Source organism: Rhinopithecus bieti, unplaced genomic scaffold (assembly GCF_001698545.2).
Source record: "Rhinopithecus bieti isolate Rb0 unplaced genomic scaffold, ASM169854v2 scaffold_13029, whole genome shotgun sequence".
Classification (NCBI taxonomy): Eukaryota; Metazoa; Chordata; class Mammalia; order Primates; family Cercopithecidae; genus Rhinopithecus; species Rhinopithecus bieti.
The window spans coordinates 2,966,007-2,980,073 of NW_016807982.1; the positions used below are offsets into that span (position 1 = coordinate 2,966,007).

The window sequence follows — 14,067 nt, forward strand, 5'->3', positions numbered from 1 at the left end:
TTCTCTTCTTTCCCTTCTTTCCCTTCTTTCTTTTCCCTCCCTCCCTTCCTTCCTTTTTTGAGACAGAGTCTCATTCTGTTGCCCAGGCTGGAGTGCAGTGGTGTAATCTTGGCTGACTGCAACCTCCGCCTCTGGGGTTCAAGTGATTCTTGTGCCTCAGCTTTCCGAGTAGCTGGGATTACAGGTGTGTGCCACCATACCTGGCTAATTTATTTTATTATTACTGTTTTTTGGAGATGGAGGCTTGCTCTGTCACCCAGGCTGGAGTGCAGTGGCACGATCTTAGCTCACTGTAACCTCTGCCTCCTGAGTTCAAGTGATTCTCCTGCCTCAGCCTCCAGAGTAGCTGGGACTGCAGGCGCATGCCACCATAGCTGGCCAATTTTTGTGTTTTTAGTAGAGACAGGGTATCACCATGTTGCCCAGACTGGTCCGGAACTCCTGACCTCAGGTGCTCCACCCTCCTCAGCCTCCCAGAGTGCTGGGATTGCAGGTGTGAGCCACTGTACCTGGCCCCGGCTAACATTTTTGTTATTATTAGATATGGGGTTTCACCATGTTGGCCAGGCAGGTCTCAAACTCCTGACCTCAAGAGAGTCTGCCTCGGCCTCCCAAAATGTTGGGATTACTGGCGTAAGCCACTGCACCCAGCCTGTCTTAAGTATTTTAAAGGTAAACTTTTGTCTGTCACTTTTTCTTTTTTCTTTTTTTTTTTTTTTGAGACAGAGTCTCACTCTGTAGCCCAAGCTGGAGTGTAGTAGCACAATCTCAGCTCACTGCAGCCTCCACCTCCTGGGCTCAAATGATTCTCATGCCTCAGCCTCCCAAAGTGCTGGGATTACACGTGTGAGCCACTGCACCTGGCCCCAGTTTACTTTTAAGGGTAAATATAGTATTCTACACTTGCAGATTGAAAGAGAAACATTATCCAATTATTCAAAAATGATTTTTTTTGTTTGTTTGTTTTTTGCCTGGGTAATTTGATTTCTATCCTTAAATTTTGTGAAAAGAAGTCATTAAAAAAATAATTTTGGCTGGGCGCACTGGCTCAGTAATGGGCTCTATTCCCTATATTCACTGTGATAAATTTTGACTATTTTATGTTTATCAGGTTATTATAACTACTCAAACAGAAGTTTTTTCATTAAAATATAAATGTAAATTTAACACTCAAATGATATGTTTTGCAAAACTTCAATAGAATACTTTTAGTGGCTGGCTTGTTAAGTTTTTTTCTGAACTTGAAAGTAATTCAGTTGCTTTATTTTATACAATTATGAGTTGTAAAATGCAGCTTACTTCCATTGGTTCTACTTAGAACTTTGGTTTTTATTTTATATAACATTAAAAAAAGTTCTAAAAAGAAAAGTACTACCAGCACATAAAATGTGTATTACAGACAGTAAGTGTACCTACAGCAAGTTGACAGGTAGCCAGTCTTTTTTTGATGGAGAAACCAAGCCTGTTTTTAGTTTATGTCCGTGTAATTTCTGGGAACTAATCATTTTGTTTAAGTAACTTTACATAAATTTTGAAAGACTAAAAATGCTAAAAAAAAGATGTATTTGCTTCTATTTTAAAGGAAGAATTATTACTGTCTTAAAAAGTCAGGCTCACCCCTGTAACCCTAGCACTTTGGGAGGCTGAGTTGGGAGGGTCGCTTTAGCCCGGGGGTTTGGGACCAGAATTGGCAACAGTGAGACCCTATCTCTACAAAAAACAAAGAAAAAATTCACTGGATATACCTGTAGTCCCAGCTACTCAGGAGGCTGAGACGGAAGGATTGCTGGCGCCCAGGAGTTCAAGGCATTCTGGCCTGGGTGACAGAGTGAGTCCCTGTCTGAAAAAAAAAAATTATTATTTTAAAAGTCATTTAATTAAAAGAAACACTTTATGGAGAGAGAATTAGACCTACTTTTATAGTTTTCTTAACAAGTGTTCAGTGTCCATTATATAATATTAATTTGAGTTTTTAGTTTATGCCTAGCTTGAGAATGAATTGTGAGCATTAAATTTGAATGTTTGGAGAGATTATGTAGCCCAACTTTATTATATATTCATTATATGGGTTGAAGAAATCGAGCCCTGCAGGAGTTAAGTTTCTCCCTTAAGCTTTGCTTGTTAGTAGCAGAACAGTGACTAGAATATTATAGTGTTGAAATTAGTGGTCTTTCTCAAGACCTATTATATATTTGGTAGCAAATGTGTAATAGTAAGTTAGTCTTCACTTTTATTTTGAATATGCTTGGATTTCAGTTGGCAAGGTTTAAATGCCAGTTTTCTAACAACACAGTTCATATTTCATTTACCGTGGTATATTAACTGTGAGCAATTGCATAAAGCATAAACTTCAGTGCTAGCTCTTGAGTTAACAAATCACTATGTAATTAACAGATGTCTGTCATGAACAGTGACTAATCACATCACTCCATCTATTATTTAGTTCATACACAGACAGCAAAGTGTGTAGTTGTGTTGCATGCTTGTCTTTCAATTATAAACTTGTGTGACATTTTATAAAAATGGATACTGAAAAGGAGAGAATTTGCAAAAAAGATGACAGTTCAGAAAAGGAATCAAAAGTGATAACACAGGAACTGAAAAATTAGATGTCATTAGAAGATTCAAAAACGGTGACAGGTAAGTGAATATAGGACAAGAGCTAGGCCTGCATGTAGTTACAGTATGAACGGTATTGAAAAAATTCAATCGGTGGCTCATGCCTGTAATCCCAGCACTTTGGGAGGCTGAGGTGGGTGGATCACCTGAGGTCAGGAGTTCAAGACCAGCCTGGCCAACATGGTGAAACCCTGTCTCTACTAAAAATACAAAAATTAGTTGTGTGTGGTGGCAGGTGCCTGTAATCCCAGCTACTTGGGAGGCTGAGGCAGGAGAATCTCTTGAACCTGGGAGGTGGAGGTTGCAGTGAGCCGAGATTGGGCTATTGCACTCCAGCCTGGGAGACAAGAGCGAGACTTCATCTCAAAAAAAAAAAAAAAAAGTTGCTTTAGCTAGGCGTAGTGGCTCATGCCTGTGTAATCCCAGCACTTTGGGAGGCCGAGGCAGGTGGATCACCTGAGGTCAGGAGTTCGAGACCAATGTGGCTAACATGGTGAAACCCCATCTCTGCTAAAAACACAGAAAATTAGCCAGGTGTGATGGTGTCACCTGTGATCCCAACTACTCAGGTGGCTGAGCCAGGAGAATCACTTTAACCCAGGAGGTGGAGGCTGCAGTGAGCTGAGATTGCGCCATTGCATTCCAGCCTAGGCAACAAGGATGAAACGGTCTCAAATAAATAAATAAATAAATTGCTTTATCATGTAATTTAAATAAATTGTATTAAGAACAGACCCTAGTCTGTTTGGCTAGCATTCAGGCTGAAGCATTGAAGTTAGTTGTTGCACTGAAAGAAAACTAATTACAAGCCAACTGAAGGACTTCTTATTGCCAGTAAAGGCTGGTTTGATCATTTTAGAATGATCATGGATTATTGATAAGTTCTCTGGTGAAGATGCTAGAACAGTTATAGGGATGCTGCTGTGAAATTTGTGCCTAGATTCCAGAGATTACTTAAGGCAGGTAATTATGATCATCAGCTATTTAACATGTTGATGGGTTAGGTCTTTTTTGGAATGCAGCACATCATTAACTTATGCGATGAACGACATAGGATCTCCAAGTGGCCATAAAGGGGAGTGTGTAGATATGTCACCTGAAGAATTTAGTGAAGGCAGATTTACAAACATAAATGAGTAAAATCTTGTAACAAAAAAGACAAATGTCATAGTGGAAGTGATATTGGTAGAAATTTCACAGTAACACAACGCGTTGAGATACAAGATTGAAAGAGCAAAAGGTGTAATTTTGGAAGCCGGTTCAAATTTAGAAGGGATTATGGCAATTTTTTTTTTTTTTGAGACGGAGTCTCACTCTATCGCCCAGGCTGGAGTGCAGTCATGCAACCTTGGCTCACTGCAACCTCTGCCTCCTGGGTTCAAGTGATCCTGCCTCAGCCTCCCGAGTAGCTGTGACTACAGGTGTGTGCCACCATGCCTGGCTAAGTTTTGTATTTTTAGTAGAGACAGGGTTTCACTATGTTGGCCAGGCTAGTCTTGAACTCCTGACCTCAGGTGATCTGCCCACCTTGGCCTCCCAAAATGCTGGAATTATAGGTGTGAGCCACTGCGCCCGACTGACAATTTGTTAAGGCATGGAAAAGTTGCTTATTCTGTATCACAAGTAACATGAGGAAAAGACAAAGGCAGGCACTGTCCACTCCTGGTAGGGTTTTTTTTTTTTTTTTTTTTTAATTTGAGGCGAAGTCTCGCTCTGTCACCCAGGCTGGAGTGCAGTGGCATAATCTCGGCTCACTGCAGCCTCCGTCTCCCAGGTTCAAGTGATTCTTCTGCCTCAGCCTTCCAAGTAGCTGGGATTACAGGCATGCGCCACCTGTCTAATTTTTGTATTTTTAGTAGAGACGGGTTTGTACCATGTTGGCCTGGCCGGTCTTGAACTCCTGACCTCAAGTCATCCACCTGCCTTGGCATACCAAAGTGCTGGGATTACAGGCGTGTACCACCGTGCCCAGCCATACTCCTGGTAGATTTTTTACAAATAAATAAAACACTTTGATTTTCACATTTTAAATTATAACATAGTAAGCAAATATTAGTTATACAATATATTTCATTTCCCTACACGTTTAAACTGACAAAGTTTTTTGTTTTTGTTTTTTGTTTTTTGGTTTTTTTTTTGAGATGGAGTTTTGCTCTTGTTGCCCAGGCTAGAGTGCAGTGGCATGATTTTGGCTCACCACAACCTCCGCCTCCTGGGTTCAAGTGATTTTCCAGCCTCCTGAGTAGCTGGGATTATAGGCATGCGTCACCATGGCCAGCTAATTTTGTATTTTTAGTAGAGACAGGGATTCTCCATGTTGGTCAGGCTGGTCTCAAACTCTGGACCTCAGGTGATCAGCCTGCCTCGGCCTCCCAAAGTGCTGGGATTACAGGCGTGAGCCACCGTGCCTGGCCAAACTGGCAGAGTTTTTAATGTTTCAAGTGTTTTGACAATAAAAGATGATGGAGCAATTTTAATTTTTCACTTTGATCATTAAGATTGCTTTGCATGGTTTCAGCTTGCATAGTCGTTTTTATATTTCTGCATGGTAGCTGCCTGTATAAAAAATATAATATCGCTGGGTGTGGTGGCTCATGCTTGCCTTCCCAGCACTTTGGGAGGCTGAGGTGGGAAGATTCCCTGAGGCCAGGAGTTCCAGACCAGCTTGGGCAGTATAGCAATACCCAGTCTCTACAGAAAAATTTTAAAAATTAGCTGGGCGTGGTTGTGCACACTTAGTTCCAGTTACTCAGGAGTTGAGGTGGGAGGATCCCTTGAGCTCAGGAGTTTGAGACTGCAGTGAGCTGTGATCACGTTACTGCATTCCAGCCTGGGCAACAGAGCAAGACCCGTCTCAAAAATGTTTCCGTAACAAATTTCTCACATTGAGAAACTTGAGAAAAATTATTGTAAAAGTCATCGGGATTAATTCATTTGAAAAACTAAGGGACATCTAAATCAGAGTAGCAATAGGGAAAGACTAACTTTACTCTTTGTGGGGGTTGAAGGAATAGGAATAGGATTGGACATTTGCTTTGGAGTGGTCTGTTGAAAGTATGCAAATAATTTGAAACTTCAGTGGACTCCTTGGGAGTTTTGGAAAATTTAAAGTACGCTATGGTTAAGTTTCTTTAAGTAAACAAGTTTCAAACTACTTATTAACTAATATAAGTGATTCTATTATTCAGCAAAGATTGAATTTTTGTTATATTTTAGGGAGTGTTATAGGTGCTAGACTACTACAATACAGAACAAATAAAAATCTCTTTAGGCTACTGTGATACTGTGATATAATAAGAAATACATATATGGTCTCTGCCCCAGGTTCCTGGCACACAGCTCCTAAAACTGTTGGAATCTCTAGAGTGATAAATATGTCTTGTGTACTACTGGACTTGGGCTTAGGGCCAGGCACGTCCATAGCTTCAGCATGGGGCTGGTCACCAAAAAGACCAAGACATGACTAGAGGGCTAAGCATCGAGTTGAGTAGCAGTGTCAATGATTTACTCAATCATGGCTACATAATGAAGCCTCCATAAAAATCCCAAAGGCAAGGTTCAGATAACTTCTGGATTGCTGAACCACATAGAGGTGCTGGGAAGGTGGCATGCCGAGAGAAGACGTGGGAGCTCCATGACTCTCCTCAGCATATATCATCCTATGCATCTCTTTCATCAGGTTGTTCACCTGTATCCTTTGTAGTATCCTTTATAATAAACCAGTAAATGTGTTCCTCTGAGTTCCATGAGCTGCTTTAGCAAATTAATTGAACCTGAGGTGGGGGTTGTGGGCACCCCAAGTTATATAGCTGGCCAGTTACAAGGTCAAGTCACAACCTGGGCCTTCTGATTGGTATCTGAAGTGGGAGGCAGTCTTGTTGGACTGAGCCTTCAGCCTGTGGGATTTGACTCTTAATTCTAGGTAGATAGTGTCAGAATTGAAGTGAATTATAGGACACACAGTTGGTGTCTGCTAGATATTTGGTGTGTGATGAAAAAGTCCCACATATCTGGTCACTGAAATGTTCTGTGTTGTGAGACTGTTATAGGAGAAAAATAATCTTTTGTTTTTTTCTTCAGGGTGCAGTTTTGCCTGCTCTGGCTTTGAGAAGTGTAGGATTTCTAATCCTTTATAGAATCTTAATTTCATTTAGGTTCTATTGAAAGAAACTAACTAGATTGTTTTTTGTTTTTAATTTTTAATATTATTCTAAAGCTCTTTATATAAAGTGTTCCTTTTTACTGATTTTATGTTTAGTCTCCAAAGTTGGATTAAAACTCAAGGTTTGTATAACCGCTGTTATCTGTCGGCAGGTTGGTCTACAAAAAGAATGGGATATGTCCTCATACAGCTTAGAAACCTGTATGGGTACTTGATTCCATATAGCATTCTCAACTTGGGAGTAAGGTTATTATAGTTGTTACATAGTCGCATTGGTTGTAGTAGCACTAGGAAAGAGCTGTGAATTCTACTTTGTTCGGAAGGTTGGGTGTGTGTGGGTTGTGTGTGAGATTATGGTACCAATAGAGGAGTTGCAGCTTTAGCTCCGTCTCAGAAGCTGAGTATATGTTTACTATTGAATTAAGACTGGAAAAGCTTAAGCACTGTGCATGATGGTCCAGATGCTTGAAACTACCTGAAAGGTTGGGTGAGCAGCTATAGGTCATTTATAATAGCTGGAGCATTTGCTTACAGCATGGGGATGTAATGGGAACATGAAGGCAGGAAAAGATAAAGCTATAGAGGAAGTTAGGGCTAGATTTTGGAGAGTCTTATATATCCACAGAAGTTTGGACATTTTTCTTGGGAGACTTACAGAGGGGTGTGTGTGTGTGTGTGTGTGTGTGTGTATATGTGTGTCCTTCTCCTTAACCTCTCAGTACCTCCATTTCTTCCCTATAAAATAGAGGTGTTAACAGTACCTACCTTATGCCTTATGAGATTTTGGGGAGATTAAATTGGATTAAGTCATGTAAAGTACTTGGAAAAAAAGTGTCATAAACTGGGCATGGTGGTGTGTTCTGTAATCCCAGCTACTCATGAAGCTTATTTGGGAGGAATTAAATACTTGTGCTTTTTTAACCTAGTGATCCCACTTCTAGGAATTGATCCTACAGATATACTCACATACCTAAGCCATAGTGTATGTATACAGATGACAACTGCAATATTACATTTGTAAAAAAAAAAAGGCAGGAGGCAACCTTAAATGTTCATCAGTATAATATAATAAGAGACTATGCAGCCACTGGAAAGAATGAAGTAGATCTCTGTATAAAGATAATTTTCCAAGATATACTATTGGGTTTTTTAAAAACAGGGACATATCTATGTCTCCCTTCATTTTGTATCTTTACCAGTCTGAGAGAAAATGGTATCTCAGTTTTGATTTTGGGTCAGATTGAATGTTTAGTGCTTATGTTCTTTGATCACTTTCTATTGGGATAGTACTGTTTAATTGAGTCCAAAATTGCTTTATTCATAGAATACTAACCATTGTTATACTGCTACTACAACTTTTTCACTTAGATTACCTTTAAGCTTTTCCAGTTTTTTAAAATATAGTCAAACTTTAAAATCTTTTCATGAAGATTTATTTTCTGGTTAAAATACTTTTGTATCTTCTAGGGCTTTTGTTTTCTTCGATTTATTTATTTATTTATTTATTTTATTTTATTTTTTTTTGAGACGAAGTCTTGCTCTGTCGCCCAAGCTGGAGTGCAGTGGCCAGATCTCAGCTCACTGCAAGCTCCGCCCCCCGGGTTTACGCCATTCTCCTGCCTCAGCCTCCCAAGTAGCTGGGACTANTTTCTGGTTAAAATACTTTTGTATCTTCTAGGGCTTTTGTTTTCTTCGATTTATTTATTTATTTATTTATTTTATTTTATTTTTTTTTGAGACGAAGTCTTGCTCTGTCGCCCAAGCTGGAGTGCAGTGGCCAGATCTCAGCTCACTGCAAGCTCCGCCCCCCGGGTTTACGCCATTCTCCTGCCTCAGCCTCCCAAGTAGCTGGGACTACAGGCGCCCGCCACCTCGCCCGGCTAGTTTTTTGTATTTTTTAGTAGAGACAGGGTTTCACCGTATTAGCCAGGATGGTCTCGATCTCCTGACCTCGTGATCCGCCCGTCTCGGCCTCCCAAAGTGCTGGGATTACAGGCTTGAGCCACCGCGCCCGGCCTCAATTTATTTTTAACTTATCTGGGATTAATGTTGATGTGAAGTAGTGATTGTGATCCAGATTTTTTCACCTTAAATGGTTGTCATATTCTAGTTCTCTTTTTTCCTTTAGGAGTCAGAATAGATCATTGGGTTTAGCAGTGTGGAGGTCCCTTATGACCTTGACAAGAAAAGTTTCAGTAGAAATAGTGCAGGCAAAGGCCTTACTGAAGTGGGTTCAAGAGACAGGTGTCATAGGCAGCATGTATAGACAACTTTTTTTTTTTTTGAAATGGAGTCTTGCCCTGTTGCCCAGGCTGGAGTGCAATGGCGCAATCTCGGCTCACTGTAACCTACGCCTCCCGGGTTCAAGCGATTCTCCTGCCTCAGCCTCTCAAGTAGCTGGGATTACAGGTGCGTGCCACCACGTCTGGCTGATTTTTTTGTATCTTTAGTAGAGACGGGGGTTCACCATATTGGCCAGGCTGGTCTTGAACTCCTGACCTCAGGTGATCCACATGCCTTGGCCTCCCAAAGTGCTGGGATTACAGGCGTGAGCCACCACACCCGGCTAGACAACTCTTTTGAAGAGTTTTGCTGTCAAGGGGAAGAGAAAAATGAGCAGTAGCTCTAGGGGGATAGAGAATCATGAGAAATATTTTGTAAAATGAGAAGGAATAATAGCATCGGGCCTTGGGACAGTATTGTTCAAAAACAAACAGTGTTATTAAACAATAGGATTCCTCTCAGTGTAAGTGGATGCTTTCATTCTTTGGCTTACAGAGTGACATTTTTCTTTCTTTTTTTTTTTGAGGCGGAGTCTTGCTCTGTCGCCCAGGCTGGAGTGCAGTGGCGCGATCTCGGCTCACTGCAAGCTCTGCCTCCTGGGTTCACGTCATTCTGCATCAGCCTCCTGAGTAGCTGGGACTACAGGGACCCACCACCACGCCTGGCTAATTTTCGTGTATTTTTAGTGGAGACGGGGTTTCACCATGTTAGCCAGGATGGTCTCAATCTCCTGACCTGGTGATCCACCCGTCTCTGCCTCCCAAAGTGCTGAGCCACTGCACCCAGCCCAGAGTGAAATTTTTCATTTCCCATTTCCCTTTCATTCTAGAGCATAGCTCATTGACTGGAATGGTAGGTGGAGTGGCCTTCACTATTTGCTTTCCTTTCCTTTCCAATGTTTACATAGTTGAATTTCAAGTTAAATGTGTTTATAAATTACCTGCACTATCATTTAAAAAAATTGCTCCTTTTGTTTTCTTTTGGAATTCTGATATATTTTACCAGAATGCATTTTTTTTTCATTATTTCTTTGGTATTTAGTGGGCCTGTTCAATCTCAGATATGGTATTTATATCCTCAGTTCAGGGAAATTTTCTTCTGTTATTCCCCTTCACCATTATTTTCTTCTTTGGGGGTACCTTTGACATTGCTGTTAGACTTAGTGCTTCAATCCTCAATGTCACCATAAATTATCTTTTCCAACTTTTTGTCTAGAGACGAGGTTTCACCATGTTGGCCAGGATGGTCTCCATTTCCTGACCTTGTGATCCGCCCACCTCAGCCTTTCAAAGTGCTGGAATCACAGGGGTGAGCCACTGGGCCCAGCCAAGAAGTTGCTTTTTTATAAGTTTCTTGTTTCCTTCTGGAGTGGTGGTTCTGTTTGTTTACCTTGAACTTTCTCTTTCACATAGTTTTCTTTTAGAAACCAGAGATCTTTTATTTTCTGCTCATATTTATGAATATCAGATACTACTGATTACTATAGCCAGCTGTTGTGTTTCCTCTACAGTTATATAGGTAGCTAGGTAGTTCTTTTTTCCTTAAAAGTCTCTCCCTTGAATGGGGTGGCTGATTCTGGCTTCTTACAGTAGGCAAGGTTTATCAAGAAGCAGCATTTCTTGTGTTCTTGCCTCATTGGTAAGTAACAGGCAGGGAAGCAGGAACCTCCAAAGTAAGGAGGCCTTCAAATACTCAAAGTGAAGTGTGCCATTTTCTTTAGTTCTTTGGTGGAGTTACCGGTGCTTTGCTTTCTTTTCCCTGTGTGTTTAAAGATCTGAAATTACCTCCAACATGGCTCTACTTCTGTCTTAGGCACTAACATACTTAGTAGGAACCATCCCTGTAACAGGCCTCACTTTCAATTTAAGAGCAGCATGTTTCTGGCTTTAGCTTAAGAGCAAAAGCTGTTAATTTTTCTGTTCAGTTTTGACGGGAAGTTTTACATAGTTCTCAGTGTTAGTAAGTTCTTATGAAGTGTTAGCTGTGTTTGTTGTTATTAAAAATATATATGATCATCTCTTTTTTGTGACATGAATGATTTAAAAAATAAGTAGTTGTTTATAGTGAGAGAATGTGATTTATCTCTTAGTTTTTGGTTCGGGGCTTTGGTCTGAGAACTACTTTGGTTCATCCTAAATTTTATTTTACTCTCTTTGGCAATGTTTTGTTTATATTGTGCACTTACGTAATTTGGGTTGAAAATTACAGCTCCTTGGGGAATAGGAAGGGATACCAAAAGAACGTATGATAGAAGATATGATGGTAATGTTACTTTTCTCTTTCCTTTTTTGCTTTTCCAGTTTGAACAGAAAAGTGTTGCAGTTTTTGATGAAATTGTAGAGAACTGTAAGTACCATTTGAGAAAAGCAAACATGTCTTTAGATAGAAAATGAATGTTAATCTAGATACGGTATTTAACTGTTATAGTGTTTAGTTAGGGCTGATTTATGTGATGGTTCAAACTGATTTAGTCTAGATCTCATCACATACTGTTGTTTTAGCAGGTGAATATGAATTGTAAGAATCTTACTGTTTTTTTCAATAAATAGTTTATTATCATAATTATGATGTTAAAATATAGCCATACTTTGTGTCTATATGGAAGATTATACTTATCACTATTAAAGATTTCTACTTGGTTTAAGGTATTTTATTTTCTTTTAAAATTCTTTTTGTGTTATTGTAGTTTTAGAAATAATTTTTTTTATGATTATAAAAGTAATACATTCAATTTTACAATACAGAAATGAATAAAATAGAAAGTAAAAGCCTTTGTCATTACCATTCTCCAAAGATAACCAGTTTTAAAAATTTAACATATATATCTTTCCAGACTTTTTTCTATGAGTGTATATATCTATACATGGTGTATGGAGATTTATATATGTGTGTAGGAATCATGAATACTGTTCTTGCTTTTTTTCATTCAACTGCATAGACATCTTTCTGTGTCAGTGGATATAGACCTGTTGCACCCTTTCTAATGGCCACTCAGTAGTATATCGTATGGCTGTATAATAAGTCCTCACTAAATGTTGTTGATAGGTTCTTGGAAATTGTGACTTTAGGTGAAATGACATATAATGAAACCAATTTTACTATAAGCTTAACTTGATATAAATAAGAGTTAAGTTCCTGTGGTGTATTTTTAATCACAAAAACACCATCAAACTTCTAAATAAAAATCTAAAACACTTCTAATATTAAACATTGAAATAAATATGAGCTATATATACATACAAGAAAGATTAATAAAAATGAGTAAGATAATTATTTACCTAGTTTTTGGTGAATCAGTGAATGATGGTGCTTGTAGTGGTGGTTGGTTAACTTAAGGAATAAGTGTTTGCAAAGCAAACATTGTAAAGAGCACCTCCTACCACCATGTAGTTCAGAAACAAACAATAAACATGATGGGCTTACTGAGTGAATCATTTATTGTCCATTTCTGTGTTGATTATATATTTTATGACTTTTTGTTATTATAATAATTTGTATTCATTCGTTCATTTTCCAATCCCCTTATTCCAATTCAGAGTCATGGGTGGCCGAAGCCTATCCTGGCAGTCTCAGGGCACAAGGCAGGAGCCAGTCCTGGACAGGATGCCATCCCATCACAACATGCATTCACACACACACACCCATGCTCACTCAGACTGGGACAATTTAGACACATTAATTAGCCTAATGTGTACATCTTTGGGATGCGGGGGGAATCTAGAACATCTGGAGAAAACTCATGCAGACTTGGAGAGAATATACAAAACTCCACATAAACAATAGCCCTGGCTTGGAGCCATTTTTTTTCTCTTTTTTTGAGATGGAGCCTTGCTTTGTCACCCAGGCTTTAGTGAAGTAGCGTGATCTAGGCTCACTGCAACCTCTGCCTCACAGGTTCAAGCGATTCTCCTGTGTCAGTCTCCTAAGTCACTGGGACTATAGGCACATGCCACCACACCTAGCTAATTTTTTGTATTTTTGGTAGAGATGGGGTTTTACCATGTTAGCCAGGCTGTTCTTGAACTCCTGACCTCAAGTGATCCACCTGCTTCGACCTGGCAAAGTCCTGGGATTGCAGGTGTGAGCCACAGCGCCCAGCCTTTGTTTCTCTCTTCAGTGCTACAGCAAAATGACATTGAATGAAATGTTATTAGAGGACCTGCTGTACTATAGTTTAACTAGCCTCTTTTATACATGTGTAATTTATTTTCAATTTTGCATTATTATTAAGAACATTGAATATGTATTCCCATACATATCTTTGTATACTTGTTGAAGCATTCTGTAGAATAAATTCCAAGAATAGAATTGATTAATTATCAAAGGATATTTTTGTGCTTTTTTATGAAAGATAAATTTTGTCAACTAGAGTTCTTGAGTTAAGGGAATGTACTTTTAAAAAAAAAAATTTATTTCTACCAGTAGGATCTGTGAGTACTTTCTTTCTCTTTGTAATTAGTTTGTTAATATTTTAGAATGATAATATTTTTAGACTATCATCTGACTTTATGTTATTTGATATTGAGAGGCAGCTCTGTCTCCTGGTCTTCAGTGGATTTAGTTATTGTGTGTCTTTTTTGTTTTAAGCAATCAAATATAGAATTTAGCTAGCTTATCCAGAAGAAACATTTTAGATATATACTAGGATATTTCATAAAATATGAGATGAAATGAATTTCCTCCAGGGTACTCAGCAAAAGGAGATCATGTCTGTTCTGTACAAGTGCTGCCAGAAAGCAGTTACATTCCCACAATTTTTAGTCTTTCTGTATATCCATTCTAAATTTCAAGTTGTTTGGAGAAAGATTATGATTGGGCCAGCTTGATTCTCATGTTCATCTTTGAACCAATTATCTGTGGTCAGGGAAACCAGGCCAGATAGTAAAACATACCTCTCGGAAGGCATCCTCTGTCACTACTCACTTTTGCCAAATAGTGAGATCCGGCCACTGCACTCCAGCCTGGGCGACAGAGCAAGACTCCATCTCAAAAAAAAAAAAAAA

General features: G+C 39.3%; 1 protein-coding gene across 7 annotated transcripts in view; it reads left to right on the forward strand.

Moving 5' to 3' along the window:
* Positions 1-14,067, forward strand: part of ZMYM4 (zinc finger MYM-type containing 4) — a 169,714-nt gene that overhangs the window by 49,432 nt on the left and 106,215 nt on the right. For 6 of the 7 annotated variants that reach the window (XM_017884539.1, XM_017884540.1, XM_017884541.1 and 3 more), the window contains one exon: positions 11,365-11,410. In XM_017884539.1, coding sequence (XP_017740028.1) covers positions 11,365-11,410 — 46 coding nt within the window. Of the gene's footprint in view, positions 1-10,609; positions 10,703-11,364; positions 11,411-14,067 lie in introns of those variants that run through there. The other variant, XM_017884538.1, reaches the window with a different exon arrangement.